The following is a 27,375-nucleotide window of genomic DNA, read 5'->3' on the forward strand; positions in this document are numbered from 1 at the left end:
ACTCATTTCTGCCCTGGAACTGTTAATTCTGGCTCCAAGCTCTAGTATGCTAGTATTTTTCTTCTTCCTAGCACTGCAACCAGATCTGAATATATGCAATGCAACAGAGAACTATACCCAATTCTAGCAAAGGAACCCCTGCAATCCCATTCTGACCAATTGTTCCACCCTTTTACCATCTGTGAGCTGAGAGCTTGGAAGCCTCCATATCTTTTCTTATGTGTTTCATTCTTCTCTCCTTCAGACAATTGAAATTTGAAGAAAATGATTTGTGTCCAATGAGTAGGAGGAGAATATAGTTCACCCGGGGAGATTAACACAGGCAAAAAATTTACTTTATATATGCTCTAGCTGTCGCAGGTATCTGATCATTTCACAAACTCTGTATCTTAGTTATCCTATTTCTGACACCAAATTGCCAGGAAATTCTGTCAACCAAAAGAAATAAAACTTTTAGAAGAATCAGACTTTCAGTGGAGGTCCGGTGACTGAAGTTCAAATAGAGGAAAGCCAGATTAAAAGAGATTCACTAGCATGCTAAGAAAACAGCTGACTGGAGCACAGATTTACCAATCAGCAACATTCTGCAGAACCTTTCATGGGAGAGAGTGTGAAGACATTCTCTAGTCAAGGCAAAAGATAAGGGGAAATATTAAAATATTCTTAGAATTGTAAAAGAAAGCTTTTAATATACATGCATATAGTTTAGGCACTAGGAATGCAAATGCAAAAAAGGAAAACAGTAAATCCTGACTCTCAAGGAACTTTTATTCTATTGGAATTCAGCATATTTACAGCAAAATACAGACTACACAAAAGAGATCCTAATAAGGGAACATCAGGAAAGGCCTCTTAACAGAGAATGGTGTCTAAGGAATTCCAAGAGTTAAAGATGATGGAATACATGCTAAGCATGGGAGACCATTAGTGCAAAGACATGGAGATGGTAAATGGAGTGAAGAGTTAATAGAATACAGAGAAAGCTTAATAGCAGATCCAGACAGTTTAGGAAACAGAGGGGGGATATAATAAGACTGGGAAGATCAGTTGGAGTGAGGTTGTAAAAGGCCTTTAAAGACACACAGGACAGCTAGATGGCACAGTGATTAGAGCAGCAGCCCTGAAGTCAAGAGAACCTGAGTTCAAATCTAGCCTCAGACACTTAATACTTCCTACCTGTGTGACTCTGGGCAACTCACTTAACCCCAATTGTCTCAGAAAAAAAAAAAAAAGACACACAAATTTATATTTTATCCTGGATGCAATAGAGAGCCATTGGGGCTTGTTGAAAAAAGGAATGGCAAAATCAGATTTGCACTTAAGAAAATCACTTTGGCAGCTTTGAGGTGGGATGGACGAGAGTTGGAGACAAGGCAAAACCACCAGCCAAAAGGTTACTACTGTAGTTCAGGGTGATAAGGTGGTAATGATGTGCGTTGTGGTCCCTTTAAAAAAACTAGTCCTTTCAGATTGATTTATTTCTTTCTGATTCCCAGCCCCTCCTAGTTGATGCATTATCAATTCAAGAAGCTAGGACCTTTGCTTCACAAATCCTGGTCAAAAGCACCCTTTTGAATTCCAATAGAAGATCCAGGCTCTCTCAGCCGCCTTGGGATCTGAGCCAACTTGGGCTGTCCCAGCTCCCACTGGATCTGAGCCAACTTGGGCTGTCCCAGTCCCCATTCTAATGATCTGCTCAGGTTTCCCATCCCCCACCTAGCAAATTCAAAATCCAGGGAGGAGCCAACTTGGGACTCCACCCACAGGCCCCTTAAGCTAAACTCTCATTATAAAAGAGCCAAGCTGGAGTCCTCTCTTGGCAGAGGGTCTAAACATGCCAATACTATGCCTGGCACCAAGGAGAGACTGCCCACTGGAACACAGTTTCCTGTGCCCTTTTAGCTCTACCTTCACCTTTTACTAACTAGACTTTTAACCTTACTTCCAAACCTCATAATAAACTTCTCAGTCTAGGTTTTCAGGTCTGTAAATTCCTACTAGACCTCATTTAACTCCCTCTCCTTGCACCGAATCCAAAGGGGTTGCAGGGGAGCTCTATTTGAAATCATTTTTCACAGGATCTTGTGAGTTCTGGGTCTGTAAATCCAACTCATATATAAATGGGAATCTTCACAAAAACTTTTGGTTTTGCTATCTTATTAACAGTATCACAGAGCTCTGGGCCTGAGTCAGGAAGACTCATCCTTTGTGAGTTCAGGTCTGGCCTCAGAAATCGTAAGCCACTGTGGTATCTATGCCAAGAGAATCCCAATTGAGGTTATGAGAGTTGAACACAACTGAAAGGACTGAACAAGAAGAAGCAGCAGCATTAGGGTTTATTTTGGCACACTCAATTTGTTTTGCTGCTGCTGTTGTTTCAGCTCTGGAAATTTAGGGAACATAATTCTCAGGGACTTCAGCCCATTTGAGAGTATAATGTCAGGATTACACTTGATGACAAGCCTTTTTTGTGAACACATAGCCAGAAATTCTAGTTTTCTTCTAAATAGGCAAAATAATAATGTAATTTTACATTGCTTTTTTCCCCTTACTATTGTAACTATGACTGATCATGCTAACTTCACAACTAGAAAGCAAGTTCAACACGCATCCATAATTTGTAACTAGGCTCTCCTTTGAGATAATCTGATCTCTGTGTTTTTGTTTAGAGAAGACCAGCTCTCTCCTTATAAGTTCTGAATAGCCATTTGTAATACCTTTATTTACTGCTGATATGGGTTGCATTTAAATCAAAGACTGATGCATTAATGCCTCTATGCTTTGAACAATCCCTAGAATATAATAGCCTGGATTTTTTTTTTTTTTTTGAAAGAAAGGACTTTTATTTGTGACAATGTTGTCAAATGTTTAGTTTTGCCTTCCTGACCTGTGAATTAAAAATATTCATGTATGTATAGACTTGTGTCTTTAAGATGAAAGAAAGTTACCAGGATAATTCCAGTATAAAGATATAATATCATGAAGGGGGGACATAAGAGACACAGTTCCTGAAATATTAAACCTATTTTATAAAATAAATTAATAGTTATACATTGCTAAGGTAGTTCTTTCTTAAACTTGTGATACTAATTTTTCTCTTTTTTTCCCTTCTTTATGAATTATCATTCAGATATGTTTTTAATTCAAAGGTGTCTCTGCTCTCTCAGCAATAAAGCAGAACTACTGAAGATCATTTGTGCTTCAAGATGCCCTCATTTTTCTACTTCTGCTGTATGTATTGCTGATAACTTATAAATTACCTAGTTTATCCATGGTTCATCTTGGCAAGAAAAGATGCAGCCATCTGCAGATGATACATATGGATATTCCATTAGGATATTTTAAATATTTTTAATTTTAATTAATTATTATAATAATTTATTTATTTTATTTATTATATTTTATACAAATATTTATTATATTTATATATTATATAATAACAAATATAAAATATCTTATATAATAATAAATGTGTAAACATTAAATATACAAACATTTATTATTTATTATAAGTAATTTGTTATATTATATTAATTTTAATAAATTAATTAATTAAATTAAAATTAATTAATTAACAATTATTTTTTTTAAATAATTTAAAAATATAAAACTAGTAAGACAGCAGGTCAGTACAGGACCTCATTGTAAGAAAATGCACAGGAAATAATTTTATTCTAGGAGTGTAGGAATAGCTACTGTATTGACGAATCAATTCCAATCCACTTTTCTTGGTCACTTGAATTGAATTTTTGATGACTTATATTATATTGACAGCTTATCTATCATGAGGCACTGCTGTGGAAACTTTGATATGAAAACAAATCCCTCAGGGAGGCAGTGGCTCAAGACAGGAGTTCAAATCTAACTCTGATGTTCACCAGCCCTGTTATTTGACCTCCTTAAGCTTCAATTTCTTTATAAAAAGAGAGGGTTGAATAGATAGTCTCTTGAATTCCTTTCTAACTGTAGATCTAACTATATGGTGTAAAGCTCAAATAGAAATGGGAGGAGGCCATTAAATGGTTCATAAGAATCTTTCAGGCTACATATTGATTTTGAAAACCACATAAGAACATTATCTTCTATTGCATTTATATTTATTCTGTTGAGTGTTTCTCAATTACATTTTAATCTGGTTCAGGCTAAACTCTGGAGTGTTGCAAGATGCATGGGCCATGTGTTTGATCCCTCTGCTCTGGACCTAGGATTCTGTGATAAGACATGGTCCCTACTGCCAAGCAACTTAGAATCAAGTAGGAGAAATCAAACAAGCACAGATAATGTCAGGTAGTAGAACCAGAGCAATGGTGGAAAGGTCATATCTTTCGAATTAAAGCTGAAAAGCCAGGTTGTAACATCCAGATGTTAGAGTCTAAAAAAAAGAGTTCATCACTACTTGAATTCCCAGTCTGGAAGCAATCAAGTAGTAATGACTCTTCTTAGTGATCTCTTTGATATCCAAGGCTCACTGCACTAAAGCAGATCAGCAGTTGTTCTCCCACCTGTAACCCAGAGAAACAAGAGGTTAAAGCCCAAATCACAAATACACACAGCATAGATCAGAGGCAGGTCTTAATGCCTCAGATACCAAACTCTGTTCACTTTCTATCCAACTGGGTAGGGGTATTTTTGCTTGTTTTTTTTAAATAAAAGCGTAGCCTGATTGGACATATGTTTGAGGAAGATTAATCTGATAATGATATTCTGGATGGTTCAGAGGCAGGAATACTTGTTAAGAAACTTCTACAATAGGATGCATGCAAGAGGCAGACAGGGCCTGAGCCAGGCTGATAGCAATGGGCCTGGAGAAAAAGGGATGAATTTGAGAGACATTCTGAACAGAAAAGTATCTGGTGGCTGATGGGGAGAGAGGCAGGATTAATGGGGAAAAATAGCAAAAAAAAAAAAAAAAAAAGCCAGAGTTAACAGGAGAAAGCAGATGGTTAAACTTTAATCACTCTGGGCTTGAGGTACTAGGGAACAAAACCATAACTTGGGCTGATCCACTGGAGCTTTGTTCCAAGGTGGATAATTTAGAGAATTGGGCAGTATTGTCCCAGAAGCTTTTCCTCCCCTGTCAACCTGAATTCCAGCAGCAAGAGCACTTTCTCCTCATTAAATGTCTAAAAATGTCAGGAGTTTTATCCATATTGTGTCCTAGTAACCAACCTTCTTGCCCTAGGCATAAAACTTGCTCCTGCAGCATTCCAAAATGGAAATGTCCTACCAACAACTGATCAATTAGAACTTAATTTAATTACAGACTTGAGAATTAGTTTCATAAATAATAGTCCAAGTTTTAGACATAGAGGAAATGGCTGAGGGGGAAAGGGTGATGAGAGAATAGGAGTGAAAAAAGACCCTTAGGTTCCAGGACAGGGGCCACACACAATTCAGAGGTCAGACGCACCAATGACTTTCCTGCCTCTCTACTTCACTTCACATATATTATCTCCAAACACAAATTTGTAATGCTTCAAACCCTAAAACACATTATAGAAGCAAAGTGAACTACATAGAAAAGTCAAACTGTGTGCTCTTTTGTATGGTTCTCACACTTCAACAGAAGACACATCTGTATATGTCCCAGCTCCTGGAAATGAAACACAGACACATAGTCCATTCATGAAGATCTCACACGTGTGGCCAGCAGATGCCACTGAAAGGCACTGGCCAAAAATGGACCATTTCAGACCCTAATATTGTTAGCCTTTACATTTTAAAATATTGTATTAAGGCTATACTGGCAATTTTATTGATGGCATATGCTCTGTGTGGTTTGGGGGGATATATCCTGGTATATGTGGGTATATTATATACTTATATGTTTTACATGTGTGTGCTTATAATTAAGAATAAATAGGCATATGGTTTTATATCTATATACATGTACAATGAATAGACATAAGAAAAGTTCAGTACTGTCACTTTAGTTAGCTTGTTTTCCATATAGTATACTGATGACAATTCAAGTGAAGAGGTGATTTTTGTTGCTATTAAATAAAATTAAGGGATGGGGTGATATAGTAGATAGAAAAATCTTTGGAGTCAGAAAGACTCGGATTTAAAGACATGTGTAGAGTCAAAATCTGTGCCTGTGAAGCAAATCAATGACTTTTTCTGTACTCTGAACAAACCCCAAAGACTACTGAAGCTATCAGAAAAGTATTGATTTACATGAAGCAGAGTTTCTTCTTAGGAAGTTCCTTCCCCAACAAAGTGATAAGTGCAGTTTAAAAAAAAATCATAAAAGGAAAACTAATGCACACATTCACATGATAAAAATAATTGAATCCAAACACAAGAGTTTGAAGTCAAATAAGATTTTTACTCAAATCACTTACTTTACTGACTTTTAAGAGGTAGAAAGGAACCTTTAAAGACCATCTGATCTATCCTTGTTTGTGCCCTGGTGCCTTCTCACTGGCAGTAATCTGGGGAAGCTTTTGAACCACTTCTCAGAACAACATGCTTAAATATATAAAATAAAGAACACATTACTACCAAGAAAATCAGTTTAATTGAAATGTGTGTATATTTAAATAACGTTTTAAAAGCTTAGATTAAACATACATGGTATAGTCAAATCTTGTTACCTAAGGTCAGCATTATTACTAAATTTATGTGCCATAATTCTTTGGAAATTTCAATTTTTACATTGGGATTGCAAAAGGTATTTATAAAAATGTTTTCAACTATTTTTCATGTTGTGGCTTTTTAGTTTAAATAATGAGCACTATCTAGAACTGTACCTTATACAGATAAAGAATTGAAACACAAATGCAATCTGAAGGAATCAGTCTTCAGAAGAGAGTTTTCTAATGATTTCTTTCACAAGGTTTCACACAGTCAGCACATTGAATTAGTTGCATCATAATACTGGTTTCTAAACCTTGATTTAAATGAATTGATACAAAGTGAGGTGAGCAGAACCAAGAGAACACTGTATACAGTAACAGCAATATTGCATGCTGATCAAATGTGAACGCCTAGCAATGACTCAGCAATACAATGGTCCAAACAATTCTGAAGGACTCATGGTAAAAAATGATCTCCTTTTTCAGAGAAAGAACTAATGGAGTCTGAATGAAGATGAAAGCATGCTTTTTCTTTATTCTTTTTGGATGTTATTTTTGGAGGAAAGGGAAATATGTTTTCCTTTACATGACTAACATGGAAATATATTTTGCATGACTGTACATGTACAATCTAAATCAAATTCCTTGCCTTCTCAATGAATGGGAAAGGAAAGGAAGGAAGTGGAAAAAATTTTAAAACATGTTAAAAATTGTTTTTACATGTAATTCAGGAAAAAATAATAAAATTATTGGGAACTATTTAACAAAATAAATAAAATTACAGCAAAGTGAAAAAGGACACAATCCAAATAAAACAGTCAAGAAGCACTTATCAAATACTTTCTATGTGCCATGGACTGTGCTAAGAGTTGAGAATCCAAAGAAAGGCCTTACACATAGTAATGTGCTGATTAAATATTTAACAATGATTGGCTCTGAAGGGAAGAAATGTGCATTCACCTTTTAAATTTTACTCTGAATTATTTTTTTCTAAAGTTTGGACAATCAATAATTGAGTCCTGACAACCGGTTTCTTTGGATATCAGTCTCTGTCTTCAATGCAATTCTGCTTACATAGTGCTCCATTATTCATAAAGAATATGTTACAGCACGATTCAGCACTTGATGCTTATTACCGTGAACACTAAGTCATGAAGAAAGGGTTAACTTATATTTGGCATGCTATGTTTACTAAGATTGGGAAATCTGTCATATGGTAGAGAATTTCATCTAAAATAACCAAAAAGCTCAATACTTAAAAGGTTATCTAGAAAATTCACTTATGTAACTGACATTTATATGATGCTTTTAAGAGTTTCAAAGCAATTTATGTATGTATTATCTCAATTATAAAACCCTGTGAAATAAGTGGTCTTATCCCCATATTACAGATGAGGAAACTGAGCCTAAGAAAGAATGTGTCTTGCTTTAGGTCACACAGCACTACAAATTCAAATATCCTTGACTTCAAGCCCAAAGCTCTAGCTGCGCCTCTACCCAGCAGCCTTGACTGTGAAAAGCCATTGGGATGATTTGTTGTTTAGAAATTGTATTGGTATGTTAAAAAGAAAACAAATAATTGAGGCAACTGTCAAAATAATAGAAGCAAACACAGTGTTTTAATTCACTATCCAGATGTTTCAGATAAATAATTTATTGTATCCATTTTTTGCTTCACTTTGCATGTATATATGGTATATGAAGTGTCCATTGGTAAGTTTTCATATTTTTAAAATAACGATGGGCATATATTTTCATTGAAATGCTACAATATCTATATTTGAGTAGGATTCCATGGACCAAGCAAACAGACCCCTTTAAGGATTAAGGGCTAAAGAAATTCCTACAGAGATATTTAGAGAGTTCTAGAATAGATTTTAAGGGCATAGTAGATTGTTGTGTGTATAGGAGCTTAGGTCCTTTTAAAAAAAGATTTTAAAAAAGAAATTGTACCTAGGAATAATCTAATGGCCATCTAATAGTTACCTATCAGAAAGAGAACATGTTTTGATTTCTTTTATTATAAAACAGTCCCTTTGTGTGCTTGCATCTTTTAGAAACTGTCTGGAAAGTTCAAAAATGCAAGACGAATTGAAGGACTTGGTAGTAATGTGTGGTGAGTATAAGAATCTATAAAATGTTACCATTTGCTTGCCATTGTTTTCAGGCTTTTATCTTATTTGGGGTTTATGGGGGGCAGGTTTAGGGGGGTATTATCTGTGAATAAAATCAGTATCTTCTAACTTAAGAAATATAAGGAAAGTAAAAAGAAATACTCAGAAGAAACTAAAAATATACTGCATAAGAAATCTTGACTTCATCTTGGGTCAATTTTCACAGCATTAATGAGTTACCTGAAAAAATATGTAATTTTAATGTTTATGTGTGTGTGTGTGTGTGCAAACACACACATATATCTATATAAATATATAGATATTATAAAGAGGAGGTCATATCTGCCTCATGAATAAAAGGACATAAAGTGGACTCCAAGAGAACTCAAGACCATGCCTTCATTTTGTTGTTTTTTAAAAATTGTTCAGGAAACTTTTATCTTCAAATGAACTCTAAAATGTTTTGACTTCAGGCACAAACTTGCACTCTCTTAGCTTGATGTTGATCTTCCTGTACAAAGATGGCAATGATATCCCCATCATCAGCATATTCTTTGGGTTGGCTTTTTTCCCCAGTTGTAAGACAGTTGTGTATATCTAGCCACACTTACTAGTTAGTTTTGTAAGGCTCTTAGTGAGACAACCCACCTCTGGGGTATCTTGCCTATAACCCTGTTTTATATTTACAGAGTATATGCTATAATTTTTGAACTAATTATGGATAGCTATAAGAAGAATTGGTCAGAAAAAAGCAGCATTAATAAATAGTTTGTGAGCAAATAAATGCATGCTCTCCCCTTCAATTTCTCTTGTCTACCTCTGTCACCTCTCCCAGCTCCTCCTTTTTCTTTCTCTTCTACTGTTCTCTTTAATTATGACAATCAATTAAAATTTGTCAGTTTAATACCCAAAATATGAAACATTGATTATTTTAAATAATTTTGACTTAACATCAACACTCTATTTTCCATCTTAGGGTTGAATTTTTTAACCTATCTGCACATCCTTCTATTGTGAATCTTGGCCAAGGCCAACCAGATATATCCCCTCCTGCACATATTAAAGAAGAGCTAGCCAAGGTTTCAGCAATTGATTCAATGAATCAGTACACTCGAGGCTTTGTAAGTATCTAAGAACATTTTAAGCAAGCTCACATATTGTATGATCATAAAGGAGAACTCTATGTAAACAAAATAACTCCATTGTAATGTAGGAGCCTATGAACAAGGAACACAAACATCCCCTTTATAAAATGTGCATATTAGAGTAAAATATTCTACTAAATATATGGGGGGTTGAATTAATAAATTCATCATATTTCCAGATACTTTTTAGTTTTAATAGTTTTATTTTATTGTCAAAAAGTGCAGTTTTCATGTTTCTTAATTTGTTTATTATTTTTTCTCTTTTAACATAATGATAGCTGCTTGTAAGAATTGCAGGTGTTAGTTACTGTTGTTCATATTTTTATAGTGACAGACATCTCAGGTGTAGAGATGATGTAATGAAAAAATAATTGGCCTTGGAGTAAGATCAGCTGGACCTAGGCTTAGGCTCCACACTCTAACTGTCCTTGTTTAGCTTAGGTCACAAATAATAATCCTTAGATTTAAAGCCTTCTAAACCTTCTGTCTGCTTCAGTACCACTGTACAGAGACTACTTCAAATTCCACCTCAGGCACATGTTACAGTTTACTTATTTAGTTTTGCCTGACTCTTTGTGAGCCTGTGGGTCATATCCCACCAAAACTATCTACAAGCAGGGGTACTGAGACTGTTTTGCAATTTCCTCCTCCAGGGGATTAAGGCAGCAGAGATTAGTGATTTTCCCCCACAGTCACACAGCTAGGATTACCAGCTGCCAGTTTTGAATTCAGGTTCTCCTGACTTCAGGCCCAGAGCTCTGTCCACTGAGCCACCTGAATAGTGAATTCTTATCCCAAAAGCTTAAATCTTTACATTTATTAAAGACAAGGTTATTATTGTAATTTATTATTGTGTGTTATATGTCTACTCTTGTTCCACTCATCTAGCTTTATATTCTTAGCCAATATAAGTTTTGATAATTACTGCCTTATCTAATAATATCTAATAATCTAATACTGCAATCCTCCTTCCTTTATATTTTCATTTTGTTATTTTTATTTCCTTAGCTTAATAAAATAAATTTTAGTGATTTAATTGGAATGGCATTGAATGAATTAAATGACATTAATTTAGGTATAATTGTCATTTTTATCATATTGGCTTTATTATATTTTCATAGCTACCCATCTGACTTTATGTGTATACAAAGTGTTTTATAATAATAATAATAATAATTGTGTGATCTCTGATTCTTTCCACTTTTTTCTCCTCTTACTGAAATTTTTAGCATTTTTAATACAATATTGAATAATACTGATATAATGGGCATCTTTGCTTCATTTCAGCTCTCACTTGGTAAGGCTTCTATCTTATTTACCCCTTTATAAATCATGGTTGCTGATATTTAAATATTTATCATTTTTAGAAAAAAACATTTGGACTTCTGCTTTCAAGTGGATTTTTTTTATTTAATAGTATTTTTTTGTAATTGTATATAGTTTTCAACTTTCATGTTTGTAAGATTTAGAATTCTAAGTTTTATATCTCTCTTCCTTCCCTCACTCTTCCCCAAGCAGGCAAACAATCTGATATAGGCTATAAATGTACAATCATGTTAAACATATTTCCATATTAGTCATGTTATGAAAGAAGAATCAGAACAAAAGGGGAAAACCATGAGAATGAAAAAAACAAAAAATTTTAAAAGTGAAAACAATATGTCATAATCTGCATTTAGACTCCATAATTCTTTCTCTGGATGTGGATGGCATTTTTCATTACAATTCTCTTGAAATTATCTTTGATCACTGTATTGCTGAGAAGAGCTAAGTTGCTAATTGCACAGTACTGCCTTTACTGTGTACAATGCTCTCTTGGTTCTTCCCACTTCACTAAGCACCACTTCATGTAAGTCTTTCCATATTTATTTGTTTTATTCATTAGTATTTTATTTTCCCCCAAGTATAAGTAAAAACAATTTTAACATTCATTTTTTAAAACTTTGAATTCCAGATTCCCTCCCTTTCTCTTTCCTACCCCCCCTCATTGAGAATAGAAACAATTCAATACAGATTATACATGTGCAGTGATGTTCCAAGATTCAGGATTTTGTGCAGCTGTTTCCAGTTTTCAGTACTTCCCTAATAAGAGTTGTGTTTACTACTTTCCTGGCCTATATTCTGATCTTTGTGACCACATGTATTATTTTCTGCCCTGGAATTGTGAAAAGAGTCCCTGATCCTTTATGGATGCAAGCTCCAGTGTAGTAGTGTGCTGCTTCTCACATTGGGACTGAAACCCAGAAGAACCACAACTGAGACTCAAGTATTGAACAAAGAAACTCAAGTATTGAACAAAGAAGCAGTCCTACTTCAGTTCTAACAAAGAGACCTCTGTAATCATCTTTTGATCAGTTATTTGACCCCTTTAACTATTTGTGGCCTGAGAGCTAGAGAAGCAACCTTGCTGCTGCTGATTCATTGTTTAAAAGTATCTCTTACTTAGACACCATCAGTTCTTTCTTTGGATATGGATAGCTTTTTCTATCTTAAGTCTTTCAGAGTTGTCTTGAATCATTGTTTTACTGAGAGTATCTAAGTCATTCAGAGACAATCATCTTAAAATATTTCTGTTACTTTGAACATAGTACATTTCACTTCGCATCAGCTCAAGGAACTCTTTTGGAGTCTGCACTGGACTGGATATTCTCACCTCTATTGCATCAGACTGTTCCTGTCTACCTTCTAAATTGTCTTGGGCTGGAAAATCATTTCACTCCATCTTTTTGTGGGTTTTTCTGTTTTAAAATTTGTTTAGAGTCTTTATTTAAAGGTATTTGGAAGGGTTTGAGGGATAACTCGGGTGAATCCTTGCCTTTTCTTTATCATCTCCTCAAATGTTTTTAATAGAAATGAATATTCTATTTGGTCAAAAAAATTTTCTGCATCTAATTAATGCTATTTCTAGAGCACTATAACTCTTGATATATGCAAATTATATTCACATTCAACGCTATTTTTATCAATAATAGAACAATACTATTACATATGATAATTTTTGTAACATTCTAAGAAATATTATAGCATATCTTTCCAGACTTAGACAGTTTTAATGATAAAAGACAGCTACCTTTTAATGATAAAATATCTACTCCCTGATGATAAACTAGATACTGCTTTAGAAACTGGACATAAGTACACAGAGATATGGTAATTTCAGTAATGTATATTTTTAGTTGTGTTATAATATTTTTTTAAATATGAGTTATCTTGGCAGAAGTGTAAGCATTTAAACTGAAAGGAACAAAATTTAAGATTTCTTTTCTTTGATCTGGACAGGGTCATCCATCACTTGTGCAAGCTTTATCTTCTCTATATGAAAATTTTTATGGCAGATCAATTGATCCAAATCATGAAACAATAGTGACAGTGGGAGGATATGGATCTCTTTTTAATGCTATACAAGGATTAGTTAATGAAGAAGAAGAAGTAAGTTTACCGAGTTGTTTCTGTTATATTAAATGTAGCAAATTAATACCTGCCTTCTTTCCTGCTTTGGCATATTTTAAAGTTTATTTATATGGAGAAAAAAATTCATAAAAATCTCCCTCCTCATATTTCACTACATTAAATCCTGGAAATTATACAAGATAGGTACATAACTTGGTTTTTATTGACTGATTGAATGAAAGATTAGTAATTCACTTAAGTCATTGCCTTCAGAAGTTTACAATCAAGTTGGTATTATGGCAACTCCTTTTTTATTGTCAACTGAAAATTAAAGGATATCCATCAATTGGGAAATTATGGCCTATGAATATAATGAAATTTTAATATAACATTAAAATGACAAAAGAAACCTGGGAAGACTTGTATTAATTGATAAAGAATAAAGAATGAAATTTAAGGAAAATCAAAGGAACAGTTTTTTGTTTGGGGAGGGAGATTATGATAGCAACAACATTGTAAAGAAAAACTAATTTGAAAGACTTGAGAACTCTGATTAGTAGTTACATTGACCTGCCACGCATTATGGATTTTTGAGTAAAATCAGAAATTTAGGCAAAGCAATAAAGCACAAGTATAAATAATTAGATGATGATGAAACAGATACCCATTGACCTACTATCTGTTTTTAAGTACATTTTTAAGTGACTGTCATGTGCAAGGGTCCAAGACTAGATCTGACTGAGAATCCAGAGTGCCAGAGAAGGAGTAGGGGATGCAGAGAAGCAAAAGGTCCTGGTTGACAGGTTACATCTGCAATGCTTCTCCACTGTTCCAATCATCTTATTTTCTCTTTAGGAATCATGTGCACTCTTTCATGCTCATATTCCAGTCATGAATGCCATTTTATCAAGTCTATGATTTTTATGTTATCATTTCTATTAGGATCTATGTTTTCATATTTTGTGCATTTGTATACAGACATCTGAATTTTTCTCCTTGACTTAATGATCCTCACTACTGATATTCATTCATCTTCCTATGTCTTTTTCTCCATGCACTCTACATCAGGGTGTCAAACTCAAAAATATAGATAGCCTACATGTTGTTTTAGAAAACCACAAATTAAAACTATCTACATTACATTTTTGGCCTGCTGTAAATTGGACACCTCAGCTATATTGCAGTCAAACTGATTTGAGTGTTCTTCCCCAAAGATTTCATTTCATCCCTGGCCTCTGGGCCTTGGAAACCTGAATTGCTCTCCTTCCTCACCATTGCCTTCTTGATATCCCTAGCTTCCTTCAAGAAGACTACATGCTATAACTTATATGGAAATATGTTTTGCATGACTACTCATGTGTAACCTATATCAAATTGCTTACCATCTGCAGCAGGGAAGATGGGGAGAAGGAAGGGAGGAAGGAGGAGAATTTGGAACTCAAAATTTTAAGAAACAAATATTAAAAATTGTTTTTATATGTAATTGGAAAAAATATTATTTTTTTTAAACTTCAGGAGTCTGACCTGTCCACCCCCATCATCCCCTAAACTGAATTTAAACTCTGAAAGTACAGGGAATGTTTATTTTTTGTTCTCTAGCACAGTAGCCTGATGCATAGTTGATATTTAATGATTAATAAATTCTTGCTCAATTGGACTGCTACCAAGATATAAGTGAAACTTTCACTGCCTTCAAAGAGATTGGATCAGTGGTCATTAACTTATGTGCTAACATGCAAAAAATTTGTGAAGGAAGAAAGAATACAACTTCATAAAGAAGCTAGCACCTGGCCTGGGCCTGGAAAGAAAATTATATGAAGGAGATCTGGAGGGAAAATGGACATAGATTTGGGAGAAGGCAGGCAGGTAGAGGATCAACAATGGCTGCAGAAACTGTCCCAGAGTGCTGAAATGATGCTTACTGTGTGGCCCTTTCACAGGTGATCATTATTGAGCCTTTCTTTGACTGCTACGAGCCCATGATAAAGATGGCTGGAGCAATTCCTGTCTCTCTCCCCTTACGCCTTGTGAGTATGCTGACCAGGTAACTATGAAAGACCAGGGGAATCATCAGGGAGAGATCCAAAACATTCTTCCAAAGGATTGTGTGGTTATTCTGCACAATGATAGTGTGGAACAGCATCTTCTAAGTAATTATTGGATCTTTGGCCTTAATTATCAACAACTGGTACCAAAAAGCAATAATAGCAGCTCACATTTAAGAAATACTTTGTAGTTTTATAGAGCTCTTTTCTCTCAAAAAACTTGACCCTTTAAGAATGATATGATTTCTTAAAATCTCCACCCACTTAACTAAGTAACTAATTAAGGCAAAGTATAATATCAACTGTCTAAAATTGTAGCTAAAAGGTGCCAATTAGCCAAGCTAAGGTAGATTCCCTGCAGGAGCCCATATTCTAATGCAGACATGTGGGATGTTAGCAAACTATTCTCCCCTCTAACCAAATGTAAATGTATACATCAAGCCTCCTAGAACACTAAAGCAGGACAATAACCTAATATTTTATATTTATTTTCCTTGTTCGTCTTAATAAGACTTTTCTTTGCCTTAACTTTCTGTAATGCTTTCTTCATTTATTTTTAAAAATTTTTATTTGCTCAGTGACAATAGTTATGTATTTTAAATTAAATCATATCTTCATTTTTCATCTTTATATCCTAGAAACCTACTAAGGGAAAAGATTGGAACAGTGCCTCATGGATATTAGATCTTGAAGAACTAGAAAGTAAATTTAGTCCAAAAACCAAAGCTCTTATACTAAATACTCCACACAATCCCACTGGTAAGGTAAGTCTTTCTTCTTTGCCCTAGTTACTAAAATTTATACGTTTTATGTGTATTGAGTAACACATTCCTTTATATATTTTTATATTTTAGATATTTTCCAAAGAAGAGCTTCAAGGAATTGCTGATCTTTGTATTAAATATGATATCATTTGCATCAGTGATGAGGTTTATGAATGGCTGGTGTACACTGGACGTAAACACACTAAAATAGGTACTAATTATTTTGTAGATCCATAATCTTAAAGTAAGTCTGGATCTGTGTGGAACAACCAGCTAACCTATTTCTTAAATCCAGATATTGGTTGTTTACCTTGAACATTTAAAAATACAAGAGAATAGCAGTAGGGTAGGGTAAACACTCCTTTTTATCAATTCAGGAATCACAACAATGATTTACTTTAGTATATGCAGTAGAGGACCAGCATGGTGGCATATAGACCACTGGTCTGATAAGTCTGGAAGGCTTGGTGCAAGTCCCACTTCTGACATATTACTGACACACAGGATCCTGAGAAAAGTCACTTAAACTTGCAATATCCAAAGTACATTTTATCAGCAATTACTGTAGAATGTTTTCTGGTAGAGGGACTTACAAAATCACAAATCAAAAAAAAAAGTTACATTATGTCATGTCTTTATCACAAGAATGTGCAGTATTCATATAGTTTCTAAAATATAAAGTTGCCAGACTTTTTGTACATGTTTCTGAAATAAAGCATTTTGAAAATATGTTTAAATTTACCTTCATTATTAACTCATCTTCATACTATCTACATGAGTACTTAGGTAGGTATATGTATGTTTATATATATATATATATATATATGCATAAATATATATTTTTTCCATTGGATCCAGGTAGAGCTTTGGAGTTTGCCTAGATAACCTGTAACCCTTTTATCTCCAAATATAGCCAGTAGTTATAAGCGTTTATGCATGAATAGTCATACCCTAGTGGAAGTTTGAGGTTGTTATGTTGAATTACAGTCAGTTGATAAATATTAAGCCTACAGTGTGTGCCAAGGACTGTACTAAGCACTGGGGACACAAAGATAGATAAGATAGTCTTCTACTCTTGAGGAACTCATAGTGTAGAAACAGAATACAAGCAACCATGTACAGGCAGGATATTTACAGAATAATTTGGAGAAGATTGAAAGAAGGCATTACTACCATTAAGGGAAATTGGGAAAGGTTTCTTGTAGAAGAAATCCAGGAAGCAGAGATGAGGAGGAAAAGAATTCCAGACAGGGGGTGGGGAGGACAGCCAGTTACTTCACAGCTTTGCCAGAACAATAACAAAGATATAATCATTCTTCTCCCCATAGCTCCTTTATCATCCACCATACTGCAGTGCCAGTCTCTGGGCAAGATAGGGGGAAAGTCCCTATGGCTTAAGCTTCTGCCTCAGGGATTCCCTTCCCTGCCCCTTGAAATGAAAAAAAGAACAAACCAAGACCAAAACCCCAAGCCTGTTTTGTCAGGCTACCTGGCTTCCTGATAAGATGAAGATAGCCCTTAGATCACAAAAATCTAGTTAGTAATCACTAACTGGTTTATCACCAAAATATAAGCTGTTCCTTTGTTCCTCAGTGTAGAATCTGCTGCTTCTCTGCTTAGGCTGGACCATCTCTTCTGAACAAGTCAAACCAATGCCATAATTCCAGTGTTTCTGTTGCAACAGAATCCTTCTTGGGTGTCTTTTCCACAGTAGACAGTCCTCGCTGTCAAGGGATGACAAGCATACACATGCCTATGGAATAGGATGGATCAAATTTGTTCTCAAAGATGTCAGTGAACTAGTGATCCAAAGGAGAAGGAGCAGATGTCATTAGTTGGAAGAGTCAACAGAGACTCCATTAATGATAAGATATTTGAGCTGAGTTTTAAAGGATGAATGATATTTTGATAGTTGCCAGAAGAGACCATTCTCTAGGTTAAGGGATCTGTATGAGCAATGACCTGGAGGTAAAAACAAAAACAAGGATCATTGAATACAAGAAAGAAAATTAAGTTGATTTATAGTGTAATATAAAATAAGATTGCTTACCTAATCTTATCTTAGCTGCCACTCTATGAAGCAGGTGTGACAGAGGATTTAAGTGATTGATGCACCAACTTGGCCAAGGTTACAAACCATGGCTGCCAATCTAGGTGGTGTTATCCTTGTGTTCTGACCATATATTTGCTTCCTATATTTCTAAGATCTTGCCTTTGAAGGAGGCTTCTCAGGATTTCTGAGGACAAAGGGGTATGCCATTGCTGTTAAATGCCAAAGGCTTCTGTCACAAATTAGGGAACACCCTTTATTATCAGCTTGAAGGTAGATAAACTTACCATAGCCATGAAGGAAGAAGATTGTAAGAAAAAAAGCTGAGGAGTGCTGGCTGACTCATCAAAGATGTTACTCAGGGTCCCTTCTTCAAACTAATGGGCTAAATAGCATTTTTTTGTGGATAGTAGGATTTCAGAAAACTTTAATTTGGGTCTATCGATAAAATATTTGTAACCTAAACCACATGGGCTGAGATGCAAAATTCTTTTGACTTCCCTGAAGTCTTCTGACCTTGGAAGACCTGGGACTACAAGTTGACCTATCAGGCTGGATAAGACCTTTTTAGAGCCCTGACTCTTTGTCCAGAAAAACAGCAAGTTGAATGGATTTTTGACTTGTATTTACTTCATGTAGTACTTTCCTGAATGAGTAGTTTATGAGAATTTTATCATAAACTGCTTGAGGTATATGTAGGCTTGAATCTTTCACCAGTAGAAAGAGAAATGTAATCATTTGAAATCACTTATTTTAAGATTTTCATTTAAAGGGGGAAGAAGAGTAACTAATGAACCAAAAGTATTTTATGCCCAATATAAAATATATCTATATGATAATGGCTCTGCTCAAAGCTCCAGAGTTTGAGTTAACTTCATTTAGGGTTGTTCTTCTAACAGGTCATTTTAAATGACCATGAAATTTATTGTTTAAACCTACAAACTATAAACCCTTCAAAGTAAAAATGTAACTTATAAAATAGCTTTAGCAAAGAGAAGCAAGACATTTTTTTAAACTCAGCTTTTTAGTTTTTATCACAGACCATAAAAAGAAAACAAGGGGAAAAATGAGCCCACTATTTCACAATTTAGACAGGGCCATTCTCTCACATTAAACTTTACCTATTCCATGAAATGCAGTGACATTTGTTTCGACAAAGATGCACAATGGCTATTACATCAATTTGCAGAGTGGCGAGGTGGTTCTTTAACATAATATAATAAAGGTTTCTAACCATACTTCAGGAAATTAGTTTCATTTTTATGTTGTCACATAGGCAGTTTTCTCTAGCGTTGGTCTATCTATCATGTCTCTGACTCTCATCAGACTTGTAAAAGTATAAACTATCTATGAGTAACAGAGATGCCTTGGCTGATTTAAAGAAATTAAAACTAGATAGCAATTGAGGAGTCTTGTAGCAACGCTAGTGACTCGAGTGCTTATCTGTAACCTCCTTTGAACTTTTCCCTAATCCTCATATTCATAGTACAGAGATAATAAAACTGCATGGTCAGTGCTAGAATCATTCTTTAACAGTTATAGGACATAGCCTTTAGAGGAAGTGATCAATTACAACTATGTAAAGTGACATGTAAACAATCAATACTTTATAAGGAGTTTTGAGTATTTTTTGGGAAGTATACCTAAGTAAAATGTTTCAAGCTTTGCGTTGTGGTTTTCACTTTTATAAGAAAAAGAATAAGCCCAGGAATATTCTATTTTCCATAAATATTTTATTTATTGGAACCTCCAACATTGTTATTTCCCCATCTGCTAATACATGCTCACTACTTTTCCCTCTTTTCCTAATCAGACCATGAGCACTACACAATGAGAAGGAAATTAAGTTTAAGTATATTGAGGATTATACCATATAAAAATCATGTGAAGGAACTGAAGATATTTAACCTAGAAAATAGAGGATGGGGGTGAGGGGAGAAGTTGAGAAATTAAATTAATAACTGTCTTCAATTCAAATGAACAACTATCTTAATAGATGACCTTAAGAGAGTTTAAATGTTCTTCTTCATCTCAGAGGGCAGATTTAAAAGCAAGAGGGTGATTATTAAAAAAAAAAAAAAAAATTGGGGGTTGATGAAAGAACTCTTCAGCAATGAGAGAAATTCAGAAGTAAAATAAGAGTACTTGGCAGATAGTTTCCAGGAGTCTTCAGTCAAAGGCCAGACACCATCTGGAATGGAGGCTAACTTTCTCAGATATTGATAGGATTTGATAGTCTCTGAGGTCTCTTCCAAAAAGTCCAATGCTACTTCAACATATAATGGCCTTTCAAAATCCTCTGTATATCATCACTTGAGGAAAAATTATACCAAAGACAAACATATACTATGCTAGTACAGAATTTTGGTATCTTAAACATTATAATATTTTTGCTATAGTTACATAATCCAAAATGACTTTTAGTTAAAATGCCATGAGTTAGTGTCAGAATTTAGAGAATGTAAATTCATTAGAGATAAACAACTTAATTTTTTTCCCATACAGCTACTTTGCCAGGTATGTGGGAAAGAACAATAACAATAGGAAGTGCTGGAAAGACATTCAGTGTAACTGGCTGGAAGGTAAAATGTATTATAGAATTTTGTAGATGAAAACAGACATGAATTTTCACTTTCAGTGTTTTTAAATTTCTGTGTTTAATTTGAAGACTTTATTAGAATATATATACATTTTTTTTAAACTCTCCCAAAACTTGGACATGTTGATCTCTATTCTAGAGAAAGCATGCCATAGTATTGTATCTGCTATTGATATGCTAGCTAGGTGACAATCTTTCTATGCATCAGTTTTTTCATCTCAAAAAATTAGGAGTTTTTAGAGGCAGCTAGATGGTGTAGTAGATAGACCACTGGCCCTGACGTCAGGAGGACCTGAATTCAAATCCAACTTTAGGCACTTAATACTTCCTAGCTGTGTGACACTGGGCAAGTCACATGATCCCAATTGCCTCAGGGAAGAAAAAAAAATTTAGTCTTAATTTCCTTTCCAGCTCTAAAATTCAGTCCTTGTTGTGACCTATTATCAATTTTCACTATATTTTTAGATAATGAAAAAATTGGGTGATTTAAAATAAAATGAACAGAGTATATATTCTGAAGGTTTCACAACTATGAAAAGAAAAAAAAAAGGCTAATTTTATTACAGTAATGTCTTATCTCAAAGGATGATGACTACTTCACTTAAATCCAATTTACACCTAACACATTATCCTATGATGTCACTGACCCTCTTCAAACATTTTCCGAGATGAACAACAATCTTATCTCATCAGAACCTAGCTTATCAGGCACATTTGCCTGTCTGATTAGAGGAAATAAGTAGAAATGGAATTGACACTTTGTAACATTTTGGGACTGTTGCCATCAACAATACAATGTCATCTATAAGTAAGGACATGTGGAGGATTGTACCATCTTACCATATACAGAATCTCTTCTCATCATGATTCTGCCAAAAACATCCTGCAGGACAGTGACTAACACTTTATTTTACCAAGTCAGTTTCCATAATCCACAAACAATAAACACAGCAGGATCTTAATTTCAGTCAGTTGTATGACTGTCAAGATGTACTCTTGTTCTCTTCACCTTTCATCAAAAATAATACCTTTGGAGCAGTTAGGTGGCACAGTAGATAAAGCACCAGCCCTGAAATCAGGAGGACCTGAGTTCAAATCTGATTTGAGATACTTAACAATTCCTAGCTGTGTGACCCTGGGCAAGTCACTTAACCCCAATTGCCTCCACAAAATAATAATAATAAAGACCTGTGACATATGTCAATTGTTATCACAAAGACTTAACAGAAAAGAGAAAGTAAATATATGGGTTAGTAGATATTGTTTTCTTTGGGGGGAGAAAATAATACAGTCCATGATTTTTCCTGATTATTTTTATCATTTTTTTTCCAGTATCTTGAAAACAATTCCCTGAATTCATTTAAAATTGTATTACATCAATTGCAGATTTCTTTTTTTAAAATTTCATTATTTATGTATTTGAAATTCTTTTCTTTATAAAATTTGAGCTCCAAATTCCTTCCCATCCACCTTCCCCATACTTCTACCCATAGAGAAAGCAATAAATATATCATATTTATACATGTGAAATAATCAGGCAGTGCATATTCCCATATTAGTCATATTTTTAAAGCAAGAAAAATAAAATAAAATTATATTTCAATTTGCACTCAGAATTAACCACTTTTCTCTCTAGAAGTGTGGGTAGCATTTTTTCATCATGAGTCTTTTAGAATTGTCATGGAACATTTGAATTGATCAGAGTACCCAGGTCTTTCATAGTTGACCATTATAGCATTGCTGTTACTACATACAATGATCTCCCAGTTCTTCTCACTTCATTTTTCATGAGTTCATATAGGTCTTGCCATGATTTCTGAAACTACTCCCCTCATCATTTGTCATAGAACTATAATATTCCTTCACTATTATATGCCATAACTGTTTCAGGCATTCACCAATTAACGAGCATCCTTTTATCTCAATTTTTTGCCATCACAAAGAGCTGCTATAAAAAAACTTTTGTACATATAGACCCAGTTCCCTTTTTCTGATCTCTTCAGGATACAGACCCAGGGCATGCATGGCTCTTCAGCACATTGAGCATAGCCCCAAATTTTTCTCCAGAACAGTTCAAGCAGTTCTGTACTCCCATCAGTAAGTAGTTCATTAGTCTATCTGATAGGTATGAGATGTCACCCTAGAGTTGCTCTGATTTGAATTTGTCTAATCAAGAGTGAATACCAGAGTTGATTAAAAGCCAGAATCCTACTATATGTTGTTTACAAGAAAGAGATTTGAAGGAAAGAGATACATACAGAATAAAGATAAAAGACTGAAACAGAATCTGTTATGCTTCAGCTGAAGTAAAAAAAAGCAGTGGTAGTAATCATAATCTCAGATCAAGCAAAAGCAAAAATATATATTTAAAAGAGAAGGGGAAGGAAATTACTCTTATTAAAGGGTACCATAGATAATGAAATAATATCAATACTAAACACCTATGCACCAAGTGATATAGCATCCATATTCCTAGAGGAGAAGTTAGTTGAAAGAATAGACAGCAAGACTATACCATTGGGCGAATCTCAACCTTCATCTCCCAGAACTAGATCAATATAACCAGAAAATAAACGAGAAGGAAGCTAAGGTGGGGAATAGAATTTCAGAAGAGTCAGGCATTGATAAACTTTGGGAGATAATTAAATGAGGATAAAAAAGAATATCCCTTTTCTCAGCAGCATAAGGCACTTACACAAAAATTGACCTTGTATTAAAGCATAAAAACCTAAAAATCAAATCCAGAAAGGCAGAAATAGTAAATGTATCCTTTTCAGATCATGATGCAATAAAAATCACATGTAATAAAGGCCTATGAAAAATCTAATTAATTGGAAACTAAATAAATCTAATACTAAAGAATGAGTGGGTAAAAGAAATCATAGAAACAATAATTTCATCTAAGAGAATGACAATAATAAGACAACATACCAAAACCTATGGGATGCAATAAAAACATTCTTAGGGAAATTTTATATCTCTAGATGCTTCCATGAATAAAAAGGGAAAAGATCAATGAATAAGGCATGCAATTTAAAAACCTAGGGGAAAAAAAACCTACCAATTTAATACCAAATTAGCAATTCTGAAAATCAAAGGAGAGATTAATAAAATTGAAAGAAAACTATTGAAATAACAAAACTTTAGTTGGTTTTATGAAAAAAAAAGCAACAAAATAGATAAACCTTTGGTTAATTTGATTAACAAAAGAAGAGGGAAAAAAGTTACCAGTATTAAAAAAAAATGAAAAAAGTGAACTTGCTCCCAATGAAAAAGAAATTAAAGCAATAATTAGGAGCTATTTTGCTCGATTATATGCCAATAAATCTGATAATCGAAGTGAAATTGATGAATTCCCCAGATTAAGAGATAAGCAAATAAATTACTTAAATAGGCCCATTTTAGAAAAAAAAAATTGAACAATCTCTTAATGAACTCCCTAGGGACAGATGAATTTATAAGTGAATTCTACCATACATTTAAAGAAGAATTAATTTCAATACTATGTAAACTACTTAGAAAAATAGGGGAACAAGGAGTCCAACCAAATTACTTTTATGACACAATCTATTTATGACATAAATATGGTGCTGGTAACTTAGGAGGGAACAAAACAGAGAAAGAAAATTATAGATCAATTTTCCTAATAAATATTGATACAAAAATTTTAAATAAAATACTAGCAGAGAGATCACAACAACTTATTAGCAGGATAATGCACCAGGACCAAATAGGATTTATGTTAACATAATTGACTATATAAATAACCAAACTAATAGAAATTTTATGATATCAATAGATGCAGAAAAAAATATTCAACAAAATACAACACCCATTCCTATTAAAATATTAGAGAGTAAAGGAATAATTGGAGTTTTCCTTAAAATGATAAATAGCATCTATCTAAAACTATCAGCTAGCATTATATGTGATGCACATAAACTAGAAGCATTCCCAATAAAATCAAGAGTGAACCAAGTTTGCCTACTATCACCATTACTATTCAATATTATACTAGAAATGTTAGCTTTAGCCATAATAGAAGTTCATGGGAAGAAGTAGAGTGGGTAATGAGGAAACAAAACTAGCACTCTTTGCAGATGATATACTATACTTAGAGAATCCTAGAAAATCAATTAAAAAACTACTAAAAACAATGACTTCAGTAAAGTTGCAGGATTTAAAATAAACCCACATAAATCATCAGCATTTCTACATGTTACCAACAAAGTCCAATAGCAATAGGTAGAAAGAGAAATCCCATTTAAAAGAACTATAGATAATATAAAATATTTTAATGTCTTCCTGCCAAGACAAAGTCAGGATCTATATGAACACAATTATAAAACATTTTTTCACACAAATAAAGCTATATCTAAACAATTGGAAGAATATTAAGCACTCTTGAATAAGCCAAGCTAATATAATAAAAACAACAATTCTACCTAAACTAATTTACTTATTCAGTACCATAACAATCAAACTGCCAAGAAATTACTTTATGGAGCTAGAAAAAATAATAACAAAATTCATCTGGAAGAACAAAAGGTCAAGAATTTCAAGGAAATTATTAGAAAAAAATGCAAAGGAAGGTGACCTAGCTGTACAAGACCTAAAACTATGTTATAAAGTGGTGGTAATCAAAACCATTTAACAATGGCTAAGAAATAGAATAATGAATCAGTGGAATAAGTTAGGTTCACAAGACATAATAGTCAATGCCTACAGTAATCTAGTGTTTGATAAATTCAAAGACTCCAGCTTCTGGGATAATGAGAACTCACTGTTTGACCAAAATTAGTGGGAAAACTGGAAATAATATGGCAGAAATTAGCCATTGATCAACATCTTACATTCTATACCAAAATAAGGTCAAAATGAGTTCATGATTAAGACATAAAGAGTGATATTGCAAGCAAGTTAGGAGAATAAGGGATAGTCTACCTCTCAGATATGAGGAGAAAAGAGGAAGTTATGGCCAAAGAAGAACTAAAGAACACAATGAAATGCAAAATAGATCATTTTGATTATATTAAAATTTAAAAGATTTTGTACAAACAAAACCAATGCAGCCAACATTAGGAACAGAAAACTTGGGGAATTTTTTACATCCTGTGTTTCTTATAGAAAGTTACAAACTATAGAGACAATTGACTCAAAATTTATAAGAATACAAGCCATTCCCCAACTGATAAATGATTAAAGAATATGAATTTCTAGTCATTTAAAATTATCTAAATCACTATTGATTAGAGAAACACAAAGACAGCTCTGAGGTACCACTTCACACCTCTCAGATTGGCTGAGATGACAGGAAAAAATAATAATAAATGTTGAAGGGGATGTGAGAAAACTAGGACACTTAAAACATTGTTGGTAGAATTGTAAACTGATCCAACTATTCTGGAGAGCAATTTGGAAATATGCCCAAAGAGTTATTAAACTCTGTATACCCTTTGATCTATCAGTGCCCCTATTAAGTCTGTAGCCCAAAGAGATTATAGAAAAGGGAAAAGGATCCACTTGTGCAAAAATGTACATAGCAGTCTTTTTTGTAGAAGCAAGGAACTGGTAAATGAGTGGATAAAATGTTATATAAATATAATGTATTATTATTATTATTCTGTGAAAAATAATGAGCAGGCTGATTTTAAAAAAAAATCTGGAAAGACATGAACTAATGCTAATGAACTGAGCAGCACCAAGAGAACTTGTACATAGCTACAAGATTATGTGATGATCAACTGAGAAGGATCTGACTTGTTTCAACAATGAGGGCAATAGACTTGTGATGAAAAGACCCAATCAAATCCAGAAAGAGAACTATGAGATAAAAGCATTTTATTTTCACCTATTTTCACCTTTTTTGTTGTCATTGTTTGTTTGCTTTTCTTTCTCGTGCTATTTTTTTCCCTTTTGGTTTGATTTTTCTCATACAGCAGGAGAGACATGGAAATATGTTTAGAGGAATTGCACATTTTAAATTTATATTGGATTGTTTTCTGTCTAGGGGAAGGGAAAAAAGAGGGAAGGGAGGGAAAAAATTTGGAATATGAAGTTTTGTAAGAATGAATGTTAAAAACCATCTTTGCATGTATTTTGAAAAAAAACTATTGTTGGTATTTTTTTTAAGGAATTATTTTCCTTATTGAGCTTTTGTACCTCTTTCTCATTTGTTCAATTATGTTTTTAAGGAGTTCTTTAGTGTATTTTTGGGCCTCGTTTACCATTAGGCCAATTCTATTTTTTTAAGGTGGCATTATCTTTAGGGTTTTTGTGAGATTTTTTAAAAAAACAAAATAAGTTGTTAATTTTCTTTTCATATTTTTCTTGCATCATTTTTTATTTCTTAATTCTTTCCTAACTCTTATCTCTTTCTTTACTCTTCCAGGAATTCTTATTTGGAGGAGGGTTGTAGTTTTTTTTCACATTGTCTTCTTCTGGATTTATTATTTGCCTTTTTTGCCCCCATTGACTTTTAAAAGTCAATTTCTTTTTTATTGTTTGCTAATTTCACACTTTTTTTTTTTTACTTTTAATTTTGTTAAAGTTGGATTCTGCTCACCTGGGAGTAGAGAGGCACTGTTCCAAGCTTCATAAAATTTTTACACTGCTGTTTTCAGAGCTTTTTTGGCAAGGTGGTTGGAAGGCGGGGTTCTGCAAAATTTTGGTGGTGTGATTTGGGGAAAG

The 27,375-nt window shown here is 33.8% G+C and overlaps 1 protein-coding gene across 7 annotated transcripts in view; it reads left to right on the plus strand.

Moving 5' to 3' along the window:
* Window positions 1–27,375, plus strand: part of KYAT3 (kynurenine aminotransferase 3) — a 52,053-nt gene that overhangs the window by 6,751 nt on the left and 17,927 nt on the right. For 2 of the 7 annotated variants that reach the window (XM_074266299.1, XM_074266300.1), the window contains exons 3-10: window positions 3,131–3,231; window positions 8,636–8,694; window positions 9,669–9,813; window positions 13,117–13,266; window positions 15,168–15,254; window positions 15,911–16,036; window positions 16,127–16,247; window positions 20,592–20,668. In XM_074266299.1, coding sequence (XP_074122400.1) covers window positions 3,133–3,231; window positions 8,636–8,694; window positions 9,669–9,813; window positions 13,117–13,266; window positions 15,168–15,254; window positions 15,911–16,036; window positions 16,127–16,247; window positions 20,592–20,668 — 864 coding nt within the window. In that variant the 5' untranslated portion in view covers window positions 3,131–3,132. Of the gene's footprint in view, window positions 1–3,130; window positions 3,232–8,635; window positions 8,695–9,668; window positions 9,814–11,066; window positions 11,135–13,116; window positions 13,267–15,167; window positions 15,255–15,910; window positions 16,037–16,126; window positions 16,248–20,591; window positions 20,669–27,375 lie in introns of those variants that run through there. The other 5 variants (XM_074266305.1, XM_074266303.1, XM_074266301.1 and 2 more) reach the window with 5 other exon arrangements.

This window comes from Sminthopsis crassicaudata, chromosome 4 (assembly GCF_048593235.1).
Source record: "Sminthopsis crassicaudata isolate SCR6 chromosome 4, ASM4859323v1, whole genome shotgun sequence".
Classification (NCBI taxonomy): Eukaryota; Metazoa; Chordata; class Mammalia; order Dasyuromorphia; family Dasyuridae; genus Sminthopsis; species Sminthopsis crassicaudata.